The sequence below is a fragment of the Durio zibethinus genome, chromosome 21 (genome assembly GCF_047325235.1).
Source record: "Durio zibethinus cultivar Kanyao isolate XHJ-2024 chromosome 21, ASM4732523v1, whole genome shotgun sequence".
NCBI lineage: Eukaryota > Viridiplantae > Streptophyta > Magnoliopsida > Malvales > Malvaceae > Durio > Durio zibethinus.
Window position 1 is genome coordinate 962,358 of NC_143182.1, and position 17,906 is coordinate 980,263.

Here is a 17,906-nt window from a genome sequence, read left to right on the forward strand (position 1 = left end):
TTGAAAAGCAAAAGTAACCAACCAATGATTCTGACAACACGAAGCAAGGGGTATGAGAGAAAATTTTGGTGCTGTTTGGGTCCCACCACGTTTCTCTGCCAAACAGCTAGCGGAGGAAAGAAAAGATCTTGTTTTATCGAGTCAAACAGAGCAAATACACAGAGGCAAACCCATACAGCCATAGCTACAACAAGTCATAAAACCTTTTGGAGACATTTTAGAGCTAAAGGCTAACTAGTTGAAGAGCCCTTTTTCACCTGACAAGAACCCCTCTTATTTAGTTGGCACGTGGCAGCACACGTGCTTCTATGCCTTTAATTGTATATTCAAAGTTGGCGAGAGAACTACGATGTGGAGCTGCCTCATTTTTTCATGGAGATGCAGCTGAAGACACATATTTCTGGTCATCAGGAAACCCAAATTTCCCATGCAATCCCTGAACCATGAAAAGGATAAATGTCAAAGGAAACCACATTATCTAACCCAATTTGATCACAAAATGTCAATCTGTTATCATCATAAACGAATGATATATAGACAGATTGAACAAAAAGATGCCTATAATTGTAGTAATTAAATCTTATTGTAACTTTTTGATGATTACAGTTTTTGTAAAAAAAAAAAAAAAAACATGCCAAGGACTAAGGAGGTTCTTTTTTGGGGTGCTAAAACCAGTTGCTTCAGTGAATGCAATGATGAGATTGATACTTATTCATGCTATAAAATGTTTTAGTCATCTAGTGACACTAAATAAGGGGCATTTCTGGTATGCTATACAAGGAAATAAACCTACAAATATAGTTCTCGGTACAACTAGGCAGAGCAAACTTCTGCAACAATCAAGGAAATTCACATAATGAAGGAATGAGACCAAACCAAAGAAAAAATACAACATACCATTGCATCATTGATTGCATAAGCAACGCAATAGTGCTCCTGAAAATCAGCAATTTGAAACGAAATCAGTGATGATGAGAATAATAAACTCCATAGAACTTTTTACTCAACAGATGATAAGTCATAAATTATGTAACTACCGCCTATCCATGTGTTAGATTTCCGTTCAGCGAAAGGTTCACTTACCTGCATCATATGCCATTCTTCAAATTCATCAAACAATTCCAGCCGCTCAATTCTGATCACCAGGACATTACATATAAGAATTCACCCAAAGAATATTTCGGAAATGCAAAAAATGGCAAGCTTCCCAACGTTAAGTACAAGAAAAACAGCTAAAGATGTTAACCAAGAAATTGGAAGGAATTTCTCTTCATATCTTCTCAAAAACCTTCAAAGAAAGGCTGCTCAAAGAAAGGAAGCAAAGATTATTTTTTGGCTAAAATATTAAAAAAGCCCTTGAACTATTCTACTTTTCTTAAATAAGTCACTATACTCTTAAAATTTGATTTGTATCCAAATAAGCCCTTATTTCAAATAAAAAATGATTTATGTTAAGGGTTTATTTAGGTATAAATTAAATGTTTAAGGGCTTATTTGGGTGTAAATTAAAGATTAAAGGCTTATTTGAATGTAATTAAAGTATAAGGACTTATCTAAGTAAAGTTTTAAAGCTCAAGGGCTTTTTTCTTATTTTAGCCTTTTTTTTTCCATTAAAGCAGCATTCACAGAGCAGCAATGGGATGCACAAAAAGACACAGGAATTCAGTATCTGATTTAGATTTGAACTTTCTACTTCTAAAAGTAGTTCTAATCTGTTGAAAGAACATCTTTCCCCTATAGATCCAATTTGAAGTTACACTTGGATGCCTCTTTGGTTTTCGTCATCAATTTCGGGGCCTACAGCCGCAGCTTGCACAGTGCCTAAGCCAATTACCCATGCCATGCCCTTGGCAGTTGGATAATTACTGAATAAAAGTGGTGACAGATTCCTAGGAGTTATTCGCAGCAAACAGATCCATGATTATAATTTATGTAATCAGTAAGCAATAAATAACCATACATGATCTAATTCTTTTTTTCGAGTCCATGATAATATATATCAAACTTAGCTCATGCAATTTCATAATAAATGAGTAATTCCATCAAGCTCAGGCAAGATGCCATCTAAGCAACCAAATTAGCTATGTCTTTGTTGACATAGATGAAAAAAATAATAATTTATAACGTTCAGCATATACCTGCGTCTTTCATGAGAATCAACAAATTTACTATAAACTCTCATCATGTCCCAGGCAACAGCTTTCTGAAACCTCACACAGAAAATTCACAAAAGATGGTAGATAAAACATAAGAGATTAATGTTTGGCCAAAAAATACATAAGAGATTAATGAAATAATAAAATTTAAAAGAAAAAAAGGATAGAAAGAATCCTGCTCAAAACAAATGGAAGAAGAAAAGGAACAAAGAACATACAAATATTACCTTTTTTTTTATGATGCCCTCATTTCTACAAATTAAAGTTCATCATTCTGGCAATTACAAGGAAGACAGGAGAAAAAGAGAAGGGCAAACAGTCGCTAGATTTTTAGCTTATCTAGCCAGAACTTGGGCTTTATATCAGTCATTTCTATGTTTTTTTTTTTTCTTTTATTATTATTTTTCAACAGAGACATTACCATGTTTACCATCAAAGAAATGGTGCTCCATAGGCACCCAGCAAATGTATACCATAAAATGAATAAATAAAACAGGCAGATGTATACGATATTCCTTGTCCTAAATCTCCTTATCATCAGCCCACACTGTTTCCTTAAGGAAATATAAAATAAATAAATATGGTATAATGTCAAGTGAAATTAAAAAAAGACAAGATATGTTCGTATACCTGCCATCCCTGATCAAGAAATAGTTTTTTCTTTGCAAGCAAAGTTGGTGTAGCATAAATACCCAAAAGTGCACAGCCTCGACTCTGCAACAAAAAGTCAACAAAGAGTTATTGATTTCTAATAACTAGTGTAAGCTTCTATAAGTCAACATCAAGGCATCCGAACCCCCCATTTGTGGCATAACCAGTGCTTAAGCGAAGAGAATATATCCATTTGCACCTTTTTACTTCCAAGGCACTTCAAAAAATAAATGGTATTGACTGCAATTATATGTCATAATCCCTAAGTTGAAAATTTCTTTCATTTCAACCAAAGAGAAAAAGGAGGGGAAAAAGGGTATTCTGTAAAGGGAATCTACAGTCCATATTCCTACCTAGTTAAACATCTTTCCACCTAAAATCAACAAAATGCAAAATAAGACAAAGTCTCTGGGTACAAAAGATATTTGAGCAAAAAAGCTGAATGAGAAACTACTAATTCACTCACAGAATTGAGACAGCTCATAAATAAATGAAATTAAGAAAGAAGATATTTTCACCTCCAAATTTCTTATCATTTGCTGCCCAAAAGCATCATCTGGATGAATCTGTTTACAAGGACCATAAATTGTGAATTCATCATTTTCTCTTCAACCATGACAGACACAGAAGGCAATGCATTCAAGGGAGGAACATTATCAGGAAACCACAACCAACAAAAAAAAGGAATAAAGATGTTGGGATTTCAGAAAAGTAAAGAACCTGCTCATATAAGAAAAATATTGCTGTTGAAAATGTTTTTGATGCCCAACCAACAATAGAACGGCTTGAATCTGGATCCAGGTATATTAAAACGCATTCTGCAATTATAAATGTTGGCAGACTGATACCAATATTAGATGACCCTTAAGGTCCCTAACCATGGAAAGAATAAGCAGATTCCACCCAGCAAGGGCAGAAATTAAAGATAATCCATGAAGAAGGCTAAAACATCATACAAATTTAACACCCAAACAAGGGAAACAACACAAATTTCTGGAAACCATCATAATAATAACCATGAAACATGTGAAATGAAGTAGATGGACAGATATCCATTGCTTACAGCTTCCAAATGGATTAGTAAAATGCAAACAAATACAAAAGAATAGGAATTGATTCATGAACATACCCAGGATCCATATTTGCCAGAGATATGACATCATCCAGTTTTTGTGTGTCCCGCAAATCAACTGGAAGTAGCTTGTAGTGATCACTAAGCACTTCTCCATTCTCTGCAAAGACCTGAACTCTTTATCATTCCACAAAAGAAGTATGTGCGTAAATGCACCACAAGCAAAATTGAAAGTAGTGTGAAGAACAAGAAGATAGCAATATGATTCCTTCAATCAAAAGTTTGTTTATAGATGATGGAATATAATAAACAAAAAATCTGCCCCCAAAGCCTCAAAACATCTAATAAATGCCCTTGATACATGATTCTTGAACAAGAAAATTTTTAGACGTATTTGACAAGAGGAAACAAGCTCACACCAAATACAAGTTATTCACAGAATAGTGGTTGAAAGTGACACTTTTCTACATCCTGTTTTTCATGGTATCTTGAATGCTTTAATGTTATGTACCATGGAGTAAGCACACTCCTTGTGCCCACGTAAACCAGAAAAGAAAATTGGCATTTTGAGAAATAAAAACAAAAGAAAGCCATCATGAAACTCATACCAGCAGCAACTTGATGTATCAATAACCCAGGGCAACTTACCGCGTGAAATTGATGCTGTTGCACCAATTTTGTCCCTCAACTGACTGCAGGATTCAATAAGGGAAGCCTTCTTACTAGTTACCTAAAATAAAAGAAATCACTGTTTAGAGACAGGGTAAAGTAAAAATCAACTGCAACCATACATTCGAATTTGCACCTCTTTAAAATCAAGTTCCACGTATAGATATGGTGCTTTTCCCTCATCCTGTCCAGGAAAAAGAAAATAAAAGGCCAATTAAACCTGTAAATATTCAGGCTTCTATAAAGTAAATAAAAGATTTACAAAAATTAAGGAAAATCTGCAGTAAATTACCCAAAAGGAATATGCATTATCTCCAGATAATTATCAAACATATAAAACAATAATATAATTAATACCAGTGAAATGCAAAAGTGTAACAACTTAAGTTTCAATTATTTTACACAAATCAAACAATAAAGATAAACGTTCTTAAGTCTGTCATGTGTTATGAGTTTATCCAAACTCACGAGAAAACGCAGGCACCTGCAACTGAAAATATGTGGTATCAAATCCAGCACCAAGTGATAATATCTGCTTCTTTGTGTTATCCTTTTCACTATTGCATCCTTCACAATCAAGAAACTGATAAAGGAGCTTCCTCAATGCAGCCCATCGAGCAAAATAACCTCAAATACCACCAAAAAAGAAAGAAATAAAGAACCATCAATAAAGATTAAACTCATTACAGAAATCGCAACGGAACAATCAACGTGCAATTTATTCAAATGAATCAAATCTTACCACGGTTAATTATAGGAGATCTCCTCACAGGTCTTCTAACAAACAAATGGATGTAGTCATCTTTCATGTATCCCTTTTTAACACATGACCTTCACATAAACGGTATGACAAAGTGAGAAATAAAATATCAAATACCAATCTTCTTTCAGTTTTGACTTTTGAATGAGTGAAATATACTTATTTGATTAACATTAAAAAAAAAAAATAGTGCCAGTAACAACATTATTTTTCCGAAATTAAGAAATGTTCAAAATTAATTGAATGTTCATCAGATTCATCTCCTTCGCGTCGAAATCTTGTATTTAAACTGGATCATAAACTGTTAGGGTTAGGATTATTCGAATACGATTACAATTTTCCAAACCTAAATTTTCAGTTTTCTTTAATTTTCCCGATCACAAAACATTGATAAATGAAATTAACCTTTCCGTGCAGGGCAAATATAACGGAGATAATAAGGCGAACATAAGGAAGAGGCACTCACAGTTTACTGGCAGAAGCGTCGTCGTTGGTGGCTTGAACCGCCGCACTGTTGCTACGTGAATCAGCCGCCGACTTCGCCATGCTTCGATTACCCTTTCTTTTACGCAATGGAAACGGAAGAGCAATGGCCAGATGGAAAGAGAATAGAGAGAGAGGATTTTTAATCGAAGAGAGGAAATTAATTTGCGAATAACTGAACAAATGCATGCGGTTGCAGGTTTTTAAGGGTTCGCCCAAGCTGTGAAAATCTCTGGCTCAGAATTTGACGCGCCAATATTTGGCTGCCACTTGGTAAAATTATTAAGAAGTTTTTGCTTTGCTCGGGGGAAAATAAATTATTTATTTTAATTTCGATGCGATTGAGTTTTTGAATGAATATAATATTAAATTTGAGATTTAAAATTTGATTTAAATTTAATTAATTTTTAATTTTTTTAATTTAAATTTAATTTGAGATAAAAATTAAATTATTTAAATTTATTTAATTAAATTTAATTAATATATAAAAATAAATATAAATTTTATTTGTGTTTGAATTTAAACTCGAGTTAAATATAATTTATTAATTAAAATAATTAAAATATAAAAATTAAATTTTATTCATAAATAATTTTAATTACGTATAAAAATATTTAAATTTGATTTGATTAATTAATTAAATTATTTGAATTAATACGAATTTAATTTAATAATAATTTAATCAAATTTGAATAATTTATTAATATTAATATATTATTTATATATCTAATTTCAATTGATATTTTTTGTTTATAACTAATAACTATTTGTAATTACGAATTTACCATCATACAAAAGTTTATTCTCTCTCGGAGAAGATGAAACGTTTCTAAAAAATTTTGAATCTTTATCTCTTAAATAGCAGTGATTAGTATTAGTATTCGATTTTCGAAAAAAAAAAGTATTAGTATTCCATTTAATTTCTAACCTATTTCATTTTTTTTACAATTTAAAATATTAGTACTTCAATTTCAAAGTTATGTCAATTTGATGAAATTATTAAGTGTAATTCGAAATATTTATAGGTTATATTAGATCAAATCTAATTGATTTTTCAAATTTTTGCTTAAGATTTTGTATGATTTAGAGACTTTGATTTAATAAATTAAAAATTTAAATTATATATTTTAATATTAAAATAAAATATTTTAAAATATTTGTAATAATTAAATAAAAACATATATTGAATTAATTTAAATTAAAATTTATCAAAAATCAACCGATGAAGCCTTTAAAGGTCAAGTATGTGAGTATATGATCATTACTTGTCAATGTCAATTGAGTAGAGATTTAAATGTTAATGAAACAATTGCACATGTTAATAGCCGAAAGCCCATGGAATTTTATGGAGTATATAACAAGACAACGAAGGCGAAAAAGTTGATAATACGTTTTACCTAAAAATAAAAAGTGATGTAGAAAGGAATTATTATATAAGATCAACCTTTATCCTTTTTTTCCCTCTTCTTAACAAATAAATATGCAATTGAAAAAGTATTACTAACATTTAGATCAACTAATAATTTCATCTAATTATATGATTAAATGAAAATAACTTTCTAAGTAAGTTTAGTTAGTTTTAACTTGTACCTAATCAAGTGCTTGGGGAATTTATAGTAATAAATTTGTATTAAATATAATAATTAATAAATTTATTTATGATTTCTAATTAGATCTGTTCAAATGATTAAATTATTTGTTCAAATTTGAAAGTTTATTAAAATTTTGAGATGATTTAAACAAAATATATATATTAAATAAATTTGAGCATAAATTTTAAGTTTGTTTAAATTTTAGGTTGAATTTTTTTACAAAAAATTTAAAGTTTATACCCAATATGATTCAATTATATATATTTTTATTTATATATTATATTAAATATATTATATTTAACTTAATTTTTATTTTTATATAAAATTTTTAAATTTGTATATATATAAATTGAATATAATTATATTTAATTTAATTTAATCATTTTTTAGTTTTTTATTATATAAATTAAATTTAATAAATAAATTTAAAATTTATATAAATTATTAATATTAAGTATGAATTGGATCCAACTTATAAACACTCTATTTCTAATTCATTAGGTGAAATTTTACTATATATAATAGTAATTTAAAATGTGCTCTAAAATATATTTTTTGATTTTGTTTTGATAAAAACAAAAAAGATAATATGAGATAAGGATTGAAAAATCTTTGTTTAATCTAATTAATTTTCATTTTCCACGCTAAGGATAGAAAATTTTAACGAATATTAAAAGACGAAATGTGTATTTCCTGAAGTAATATTGCAATTATTTAACATAGAAAAAGGGGAGATTTAAATTGATTCATCAAAAAATTTGTCAATTTAGGGAGTAAATTAAAACAAACCCCCCAATGCGTCCCATGATTTCACGTTTTAGACTTACATTCTTGTAACTCGAGATAATAACGATTCAATTTTTGAAAATTTTTTAATTGATACACAGTATTTTAATTTTTTATAGTTCGGATAGAATGATTTTAAAAATCGAATCAATATAAACTAAATTCATTAATTTAGATGAGTTCAGTTATTTAATTTTTTAAATTTCAAGACTTCTTTTAGCATTAAAAAAAATTTATTTACATATATTTAAAAATAAATATTTTTTAAAATAAAATAATATAAATAAATACAATTTGATGGAATTTAAATAATTTTAAAATTTAATTTCAGGAATCTAAAAATCATATGCATAGCACAATAAAAATCGATCCTATCTAAATCTAATTAAATACAATGATTCAAATTAAATTTTAATTATTGGATTTTTTTCTCACCCAACCATAACTAAACTCATCCAATCCAATGAACTTGGAAAATTTTATTTTCAGCTGAATGAATGCATCCAATGAATTTATTTAATAAATGGTTTTATCATGCCCTTAAGTCGAGCCACAGGACACCTGTGATATTGTAGCCGAAAGTTGCCAATGCAGAAAACATCTGCAATATTTACTTTTTTTCATTAAACTAAATGATTCTATACTACTATTCATTATGCAAATATTTTCTTGCCACTGTCATAAAGTTCACTGTATAACAGTAACTAAAATACTATGATTATGTAGTTTAAATGTACAATTTACTACTAATATCTTTCTTTTAATTTAAAATAATTTTGCCAATCATATACACTCGATTTAATAATTTATATATTAAAATCATATAAAATATTAAAATTTATAAAAAATTAAATATGTCATTAATAATATATAAAATATATTTTTTTATTAAATATATATATAATTATTAAAATTTTAAATTGTATTATTTTTGTATTTTATTTTAATATTATATTTATATTGCATTGCTGTATTTGTTTTTCAGAATGGGATTATCTCCTCTCGCTGTTTTGGCCCCCTAGAAAAAACTTTCGCTGGAGAGGGCACAAACCAGAGGAAGTTAAAGCGGGCCATCTCACTCTCACTGACTATCAGTATTTTATTTTATTTAAACCCTAATGCTTTCCGTCGCTGAATCCACCGTCTCCTGCGCCAATCCCTAGCTTTTTATTTATTTTCGTTTCTCTGAATTTCTCTCTGTAATTTTTTTTTTTCAAGAACATTCTTTAATTATTTTGTTTAGGGTTTTTTTTTTTGTTTCCTCGTGGGTGTGCTTTGGGGGGGTTAAATTTTTGAGGATGGATATCGAGCAAAAACAAGCAGAGTTAATCGATCACTTCGTGAACCAAGCGTCGGCTCAAAAGGGATCGGCTCTTGGCTCCGTAATCGTCGAAGCGACGTCGCATCCTTCCCTCTTCGCCTTCTCCGAGATTCTTGCCGTGTCCACTGTCGCTGAGGTCAGAACCTGTTCCAATCTAAAATTCTTTTTTTTTTCCTTTTTTTTTTATATTTAAGAGATCAAAGCCGTAACCAATTAATTTTCTATCTGTACATAGTTTGTTAACTATTCAATAGATACTAGCCATTATAGCACCCTGTTTGGTTGATGAGAAAATTGATTGAAAATAAGGAAAATAAAACTTTGATTAACGTGTTTACTATTCTCTTGATTACGTAGGTTGTTTTAGCTGTTTGCATTTTTATACATGTCATAGGAATATCATCAATGAAATTAGGTTTGACACTAGAGGGATTTTTTTTTTTGCTTAATTTAATATTTGCTGTCAAATTTTTTCATTGGTTTCCTATTCTATTCATTAATTATGGTTGTTGGGGTTGATCATTAATCAAAGATGTTCAAATTTGGCTTAAATCTATTAGACTTTATGGGTAATGATATATATATATATATATATATATATCATAAATGTGAATTACACTTTCTGAGCAATTAAACTGTTACTCTGATATTAGATTGTTGCTTTTGTCCATACTATGGTATTTTAATTTTCTTGATAAGCAGTTTTTGGGTTTTAGTTATTAGTTTACTTGTAATTTATATGAAATCAATGTCCCTTTGCAGCTTGAAGGAACTGAAAATTCAGTGTACCTTGAGGTGCTTCAGTTGTTTGCACACGGCACATGGAGTGATTACAAGAGTAAGCTGGAAAACCTGTGTTTTTTGTTTGGTTAGAACTTTGTAATGCATTCAATGTACTTGTTTCCTTCCCACCATAAGTTTTCTATTTGAGAAAATTTGACGATTATTAGTAGTAAAAATGTGTTGGTACCGTTTAAGTTAGATTTTGATATTAAACGACAAAGAGTCTTAATCTGTTCTTTTCCGAGTTGGCTGAATTTAAACCCGAAAATTGGTCATTAAGAGATGTTTTGCCTCCTGTAAATGTCAAGTATTTTAACTTTTGTGGTTGCTTGTGGCTAAAGTGGCAACTTTCAGTTAAATTGATGATAATTGATAACATAGAGCTATGGAAAATGATCCTAATATGTCAACTATTATTCGTCATCTCGTGAAAGAAACTATTACACTAATTTAACTGTCCAAATGGAAATTTCCGGGAGTAGTAATTGAAAAGGCTTTAGATTCAAATGTCAATTGCCCAACTTAATGATTTGGCTTTTTTCCATATTCTCTCACTTCCTTGCTTCTTTTATCTTCCTTCTGACAGTGTTTGTCAGTGATGTTTATTGTTCCAGGGACTATAGGCAGCAGAATGCCCTTTACTTAATTAAACTTCTTGATATATTTCTCAATCTTGATTGTTCTTATTTACTTCTACACATCATAATGCGATCAATGTTGGCTTTTTAAACTATTTAATTAGGTAATAGTGTTAGTCTTCCTCAACTGGTCCCTGATCAAGTTCTCAAGCTAAAGCAATTGACTGTCCTTACACTTGCTGAGACAAAAAAGGTATTCTCTTTGAGTTATGAGGCATTGGCACATCTAAATTTGCTATTTTCCGGTCTAGTTCCATTGTAGTGGTTATAGTACATTTTGATATTTATCAAACATGCCACTTTTATCTAACTTACTTCATAAGATGATGGAATGAATTATTTAGAATCTCTTGAAAAAAGTTTAAACTTCTTTTGAATTCTGTCATTCCAATTCCTAAATTAAAGGATATATGTATAATTTGTGGGGAATCTTTCTATGATGATTTTTCTTTACAGGTTTTTCATGTTGGCTGCATCAAGTTCATTTACCTTTATTAAATATCTTCTTCAGGTCCTACCATATGATCAACTGATGCTGGAGTTAGACGTCACAAATGTCCGTGAACTTGAAGATTTTCTTATCAATGAGTGCATGTATGTGGTAGGTAGTCTCCTATCATGATTCTCTATTCCTTTTTAATCTAAAGATTTACTCCATCACAACATGCTTTAGCTTCTGAAACAGCCTTGAAAGGCCCTGAGGATTTGATATTTCAATTTTTTTTAAGAGTGATTTTCATTCAACAAATGGCATGTGAAAGAATCATTCTGCTATTTGTGCTTTGTGCATGATTTTTTGGTAGGCTTAAGTTTTATCTGTATGCAACACATGGCATGCCAAAGAAGCATCCTATATATTATATCACACTTAAATATGTTTTGCTTTTCAAACATGTACCTACAACTACCTGAAGTCTGAATTGTCCTCTGGTGGTAGCACCAAAGACCTGAGATCAAACACTGCTTGCTCTGGGGATTGGGAAAGAAGGGGGGGACACTGCCTTTCCCATGGGGTGTTTTCTTTCCAGGAGAGAGGGGTTGATTAACTTATAGGGGAAGCAAGTTGTACCACTGTTAAACTGAAAGTGTGCTGATTGTTCATTCTTTTTCAACCTTTTTGTTAGGGTATAGTCAGAGGAAAGCTGGATCAACTGCGAAGATGTTTTGAGGTATGAATTTGCCGTCCTTACCTTTCAAGGTTTTTTGCTTTTCATTTCTTTTTCTTTTTATTAGCTTATTGAAGTTTCTAATATTTGATATGGAAGGTGCAATTTGCTGCTGGGAGGGATTTGAGGCCAGGACAACTTGGGAGTATGATACAAACACTATCAAAGTGGTAACATCTCTAGTTCTAATAAAGCATGTAGTTAAGACTTCTGTCCATGCTGCAGTCATAGTTGCTACTCACTACTGTCTGATGTCATATTAGTTTTTGGCTTTGTTTATTAGAGCTACCTAGTTCATGTGGGCTTGATCATATTGCAATGTTAAATTGATCAATATATATATATATATATATATATATATATATATATATATATATATATATAACATCTGTCTATGGATGAGAACTTAGGTTGGGTACATCAGACAACTTACTAATCTCAATTCAAGAGAAGATAAAATGGGCTGATATGATGAGCGAGTTGGACAAGAAACATCAAAAGGAGGTTGAAGATAGGGTGGAAGATGTAAAGAAGTCCCTCTCCCTCAAGGTCAGCTTAATCCAGTTTTCCCTTTAACATTGATTGTTCTTTTGCTATAATTGGAAGTGTTTTCATTAGTTTTATTATTGTGTTTTTTAGTTTTTAAAGTAATTCTATATAAGCACTGATGATAGCAAAACTAATTTTAGATTTTCAACATCTATGGTAGTTGCAGACATAAATGCACGGTCCCTTTTAAATATTGAAAATTGTTTTGGAGAGGGGTGGGTGGGTGGGTGGGTGTGATGGTGGGAAAGAGAGTCCTTTAATTCTTTCCAAAATGCATAAACAGAAAAGTTTGGAGCTTAAAGCTGCAACTTCATAGTTAAGATGCAAATGAGTGAGTTTAACTGGATCTAGAATTAGCATGCCATGGCTTCACTCATTCAATATCAAGATTAGTTGGTCGATGTGGCTTACTTACATTGTGGCAGAAGTTACACACTGTAATCAGGCCGATGTTGACTTCCGAGGGCTTGAGGAGATCTACTCTGAACCTAGTGGAGTGATGGACTATGAGGAAGACCGAAGCCGACCTAAGAGGTGATTTATTTTTCCACTTTATTCACTTTCGTTCTATATCCTTAAATATGATTTTTATTGAGGAGGTGTTATGGTTTTCATGGTGTCCTATGGTTTTCCATTCTTTTAAGTCATCCACAGCTTTATTTTGATAGCTATTTTATACTATCTTTAATGCAGTTGATATTTGGTTATTATGACTTCTAAAGTATGCTTATTATTGGCTTGAGAGAACTTTGAATTGTAGAGTATTATTTGAATTGACTGCATCTTAACGGGGACTAATGATGTGGAGAAATGCAGGAGACGGCATCCAATGGCCTGAAGATAGAGCGTGCAACTGATTGGATGGGTGTTTAAGTGACCAGCCAGATTTTTGTTCCAGCAACAGATGATTCTACATTAGGGACAGTGATACTGCTGCTTTCTTGGTGAATTTGCCATTGTTTCTTGAGACTATGAGAATTGTTAGATTGTTTTGAACCCATTCTTATTCCTGTTGAGTTGGGAAAGAACGGGACCAAATCTGGTGGTGCGGCCAAAAATTTTTAGGCAGTTAAATACCCAAGATTTACAACTCAAGTTATTGTACTTTTTGATGGTGCACTTAATGCTGCATCGTGAAGAATCTGTCCTTAGAATTTATAAATATTACATGCTTTCTTTGGCCTAATGGTTCCATTATGTTAGAAAAGTTGTAGCTAAATGACTTGACCAATATTGTTTCCGCTACATTCTTTATCGGGCAGCAAGATCTGATCTTGAACGTAACAGGGCTTTGGCCACCCGTTCTTTACTTTGTTTCTGCTGCTAGAGTCATTAAATATTCCTTGAAAAATAGTACTAGACTTTTTTCTGGTGACAAAAGTACTATTATACTTTTAACAGAAACAGAGGGATGAGGGAGCAACATAAATTGGAGAAGAGCTTGGGTGAGTCTAAAAAAATCCAATAGGTAAAGCCCATTTAGCATAGACTAGAAGCTGCAATATCATTCCATGATCTAAGTGTCGAATGAGAAACTCAAAGCACCAAAACATGTCATATGGTCTACGAGCGAATTTTTCATCTTTTTTGTTTCTGCCACTTGTTTCTTATAACGCGTGGAATTCGTGGAATTTCTCAAAACTATCTTTCATGTTTATCTGCTTTTTTTTTTCGTTTTTGGTCAATCCAACTTATGCTTTACTGATTCAACGTTGGCTGCGAACTCCATTGAAACTGTAAGTAGATTCATGAATCTAGCGGTAGTTTTATGGTAGGTTTTTTCTAGAATTTTCAAAGCTAATTATTAAGGGAAAATTTTAATGCAAGCTAAACCAGAAAGAATGGTATTCTAGCTGGTCATAATCATTCAGCCATTGGGCTGACGGCTTTTTTACTTGTTGATATTTAATCTGGTGGTTAAAGTTACTCTTTTGAATTGCTTATACTTGTTAGCTGCTCTATTGTTGCAAACCCCATCTCTGGGATTACATATACAGTTGTGGGCTTTGTTTTCTGTGTATCTGTTGGAGCAACACTTTCTCTATACGCAGCTACTTATTTTCCATCAGGTATATATAAGGAGAAAGACAATTTCAATCGAAATGTAAAACTCATTTAACAAATATATATATATATATAAATAAATGAATATAGGTACAGAGGATAGATTACACCCTTAAACAGTTAATAGTTTGGCTAATTTGTTCATATTATCTTCTATTTTATTCAATTTTTTTTTTATATATACAAAAGAGCTCAAGATTTAGAGAAATGGAGATTTAAACAACTTTTTTGGTGAGTGTAAAGGGGCAAAAAAAAAAAAAAAAAAAACAAATTGGTCAAGCAACCTCTAAAAAACATAGAATTATGAACCTATAATTATCTTATATATGAAGCTTAAAAAATTACAACCAAAATCTCAACAGTAATTATGTTCTTTGATAAATTTATCATCGTACATTACGAACAAAACGGAAAATTAAGACATTAATTTTCCAACTCTATGCAACATTAACACTTATCTTTTGTTCTTAATTGAAAAACAAAACAAAAAAAACAATTGGAAATAATTATTGGTACTTTTAGTAGTAGGAGTAAATGATTTTCATCTTCTACGCTTTGGAGAGCCATTATTGAACGAAGATGTTGATGGCTCGGGAGAGCGGCGCTTGGGCTTGACTCTAATTGGCTCCTTCAAGTTACCCGAGCCGATTAAGTGAGGAAAATTCAGCTTAGCTTTTGAGCCACGCATCTTAAAAGCTGCTTGGTCATAAGCCAGGGCTGCGTCCTCCGGCGTCTCGTAAGTCCCTAGCCACAACCTGCTTCCATTCTTCTTAGGGTCTCTGATCTCCGCCGCATACTTCCCCCACGGCCGCCTTCTCACTCCCCTATAATGCTCCATCTTTGGCAGCGCGTTGGGTAATTGAGGCCCCTCCACATTCGTCTCTTCCATCAACACATCATCCACAGAAGGCTCCGGCTTAGCCCCATTCGTTAACCCAAGCGGTTCCGATGAGAAGCTTGAGCTTGAACTCCGGAGATACACTGGAGGTGGCGCAATATTATTTCCCTGAAACGCCGTGGTGAAGCCCATTGAAGCTTCAAAATTATCTTCAAGTAGGTGACTGCTTATTGACTCTAACAGATCGAAATCTGAGTCCCAAGGATTAATATCTCCCATCATTAATTATCTTCGATAGAATCATAACCTAAAGTTTCTACAAAGTAAATATTGTTGATAATAGAGTAGTATCCGAAATGTGCAAGTTTTTGAAGTTTATATAGTAATTATAAATTGTTATATCAGCCCACCATGGTTGTGAAAGGAACGATGGATATCATCGTTTCTATGAAACTTCGTTTGCTTGAATAACTATTGGTTTTTCACGTGCCTTTTTCTTATATAATACCAATAAAAATATAGTGATTTTGTTTTTATAAGTTTTCTTTTTTTTTTTATTTTTTTATTAATGATTGGAATATATGAAATGATGGACGGTAACAATCTTTATAAAGACAAACGTCATTGTCACCTACTACTGTAATTAATGCTAATGATTATAATTTTTATTCCTAAACGTGTCTGTTCATCATATATTATGTATGGTATTGAATTATTCTATTCTTGAATGAGAAGTAAAATCTTATTGCAGTATATTCTTTGCAAAATTATAATTAATGAATTTTCATTGAAGGGAAATTAATTAATGGGTTTGTTGTATTACTTCTCTTGTCTTTTCAAAATATGAATAAAATATGAATTTGTTTAGATCCTTTTTCTTTTAGTAATAGACAAAATTTACGTGAAGTTATTTAAGTAAAATTTGTAAATTTTTTAAAAAGGTAATTTAATAAAATTTTTAATAAAATTAAATTGATAGATTGATAGAATTTAATTTTAATATCAATAATATATAAAATATTATTAAAATATTATTTATAATTTAAATTTGATTAATATTTATTTAATAATAAAAATTTTATCAACATTTTTACTATAAATATTTATCTAAAATATATTAAAATTTATTAATTTTTTTCAAAATGTATACGTTTGATATATGTAATAAGACCTTTCTATTTATTAATTTTGATTTTTAATTTTAATTTTAATTTAATTATTTTTAATAAAAAATTTCACAAATTTTATTTAAAAATTTTAATCTAAATCTTTTTTTTAATTACCCAACTATATATCCAGAAAAACTGCTGATTTATCTTTATCAGAAAGCAATTATAATATTAAATTTTGAATTAATATTGTTCTTCTCTTTCTCTTTCTTTCCTTTCTTCTTCTAATGGGAACTCTATCTTTCTCAGTTTTTTTTTTTCAGTCGGTTTGGAATCTCTTTGAATATTAAAGTGAAAGCAAATGCTTAACGAAATGGTCAAGTACACCGATTTAGTGTTTCATATGCTCGAAAATTGAATACGTCTCCACTTATCTTATTTTGGTCGTTTACTCCATCTATTAATCATGGGCAAAGTGCTGTCCTTTCTTTTTTCTTTTGTCCGACAAAACGATAACATCCCACGCGTGAATTATTTACATTTTATTTGCTTTCAATTGGGTGAATATATAACACGTGCACGTGGAAGAGCATGATTCACGGTTTTCTCACCCTTCTCAAAGTTATCTTCTAATTTCAATTTTCAACGGTGTAGTTTGATAGAATATCAATTTTTTAATTTAAATTATTAAAACTTAATTTATGTTTATTTTAATTATAAAAATGTTGACTTTTAATATTTTCATCAAACTATCTCAACATTTAAGCAAACTTACCGGCATGAATAAATAATTTGACCTTGAACAAGTTTAATTTGAAGTATGCATTGCTTCTCTAATACAACTCATTTCTATTACTTCTCTTTTTAGTATAATATATTTATTAAATTCTTAATCTATATTTAATGGTTATTTCTATTTATTTAATTCATTTAAGGAGGATAATATGTTTTTAATTTTTTTTAAATTTGTAAATTTCAAAAATCTGATGAGCGTACATGTCATCCTAGTAATTATTTCTTCATTTATTTAAATTGTAACGCATTGATAAACTGTAAGAACCTTTGATTATTTAATCGCTTCCATATATATATATTAAAATTAAATTAAATCAATAAAAACAAATCACATAATTCCCAAAATATTTGTTGCATCATTTTGATCAAAATTTTATATATAAATAAATAAGATTTAATTCACGTAAGAAACTACAACTTAAGAATAAAATAAAAAATTAATAGAACTGAAATTTGGATTATAATCCTATTACC

At 30.5% G+C, this 17,906-nt stretch overlaps 3 protein-coding genes across 7 annotated transcripts; 1 reads left to right on the top strand and 2 right to left on the bottom strand.

Moving 5' to 3' along the window:
• On the bottom strand, nt 1-5,968 carry SBI1 (Leucine carboxyl methyltransferase). Its single transcript, XM_022901190.2, has 13 exons — nt 5,775-5,968; nt 5,291-5,379; nt 5,033-5,175; nt 4,685-4,732; nt 4,528-4,609; nt 3,937-4,039; nt 3,528-3,648; nt 3,326-3,373; nt 2,787-2,870; nt 2,139-2,203; nt 1,084-1,135; nt 898-936; nt 1-436 (listed from the first exon to the last, which is right to left on the bottom strand). Exons 1-13 carry the CDS (start codon nt 5,852-5,854, stop codon nt 371-373), a joined length of 1,020 nt encoding a protein of 339 aa, XP_022756925.2. The 5' UTR covers nt 5,855-5,968; the 3' UTR covers nt 1-370.
• A 3,184-nt stretch (nt 5,969-9,152) lies between these two features.
• LOC111304554 (COP9 signalosome complex subunit 7-like) lies at nt 9,153-13,812 on the top strand. 5 transcript variants are annotated; one of them, XR_016331337.1, is made up of 9 exons: nt 9,153-9,626; nt 10,253-10,328; nt 11,016-11,104; nt 11,423-11,512; nt 12,036-12,080; nt 12,177-12,247; nt 12,488-12,626; nt 12,910-13,160; nt 13,443-13,812. XR_016331337.1 is itself a non-coding variant. In XM_022901193.2 (9 exons), exons 1-8 carry the CDS (start codon nt 9,468-9,470, stop codon nt 13,124-13,126), a joined length of 744 nt encoding a protein of 247 aa, XP_022756928.2. In that variant the 5' UTR covers nt 9,153-9,467; the 3' UTR covers nt 13,127-13,160; nt 13,443-13,812. The 5 variants fall into 5 exon arrangements, 4 of the variants coding, with proteins under 4 accessions (XP_022756928.2, XP_022756929.2, XP_022756927.2 ...); XM_022901193.2 differs by having other exon boundaries at nt 13,052-13,160; XM_022901194.2 differs by having other exon boundaries at nt 13,055-13,160.
• Nucleotides 13,813-14,977: 1,165 nt separating this feature from the next.
• LOC111305883 (ethylene-responsive transcription factor 2-like) lies at nt 14,978-15,915 on the bottom strand. Its single transcript, XM_022903746.2, has one exon. The coding sequence runs from the start codon at nt 15,808-15,810 to the stop codon at nt 15,232-15,234; it is 579 nt and encodes a 192-aa protein (XP_022759481.1). The 5' UTR covers nt 15,811-15,915; the 3' UTR covers nt 14,978-15,231.
• Between the last annotated feature and the right edge of the window lie 1,991 nt (nt 15,916-17,906).

Excerpts from the sequence above, each read along its gene's own strand:
- SBI1 (XM_022901190.2), bottom strand. The coding sequence starts at position 5,854 with ATGGCGAAGTCGGCGGCTGATTCACGTAGCAACAGTGCGGCGGTTCAA. Across the intron at positions 4,040-4,527 it reads AACAGCATCAATTTCACGCG|AGAATGGAGAAGTGCTTAGT; the intron begins GTAAGTTGCCCT and ends AGGTCTTTGCAG. Across the intron at positions 437-897 it reads ATGCAATCAATGATGCAATG|GGATTGCATGGGAAATTTGG; the intron begins GTATGTTGTATT and ends TTCATGGTTCAG.
- LOC111304554 (XM_022901192.2), top strand. The coding sequence starts at position 9,468 with ATGGATATCGAGCAAAAACAAGCAGAGTTAATCGATCACTTCGTGAAC. Across the intron at positions 10,329-11,015 it reads CACATGGAGTGATTACAAGA|GTAATAGTGTTAGTCTTCCT; the intron begins GTAAGCTGGAAA and ends CTATTTAATTAG. Across the intron at positions 13,161-13,442 it reads GACCGAAGCCGACCTAAGAG|GAGACGGCATCCAATGGCCT; the intron begins GTGATTTATTTT and ends GGAGAAATGCAG.
- LOC111305883 (XM_022903746.2), bottom strand. The coding sequence starts at position 15,810 with ATGATGGGAGATATTAATCCTTGGGACTCAGATTTCGATCTGTTAGAG.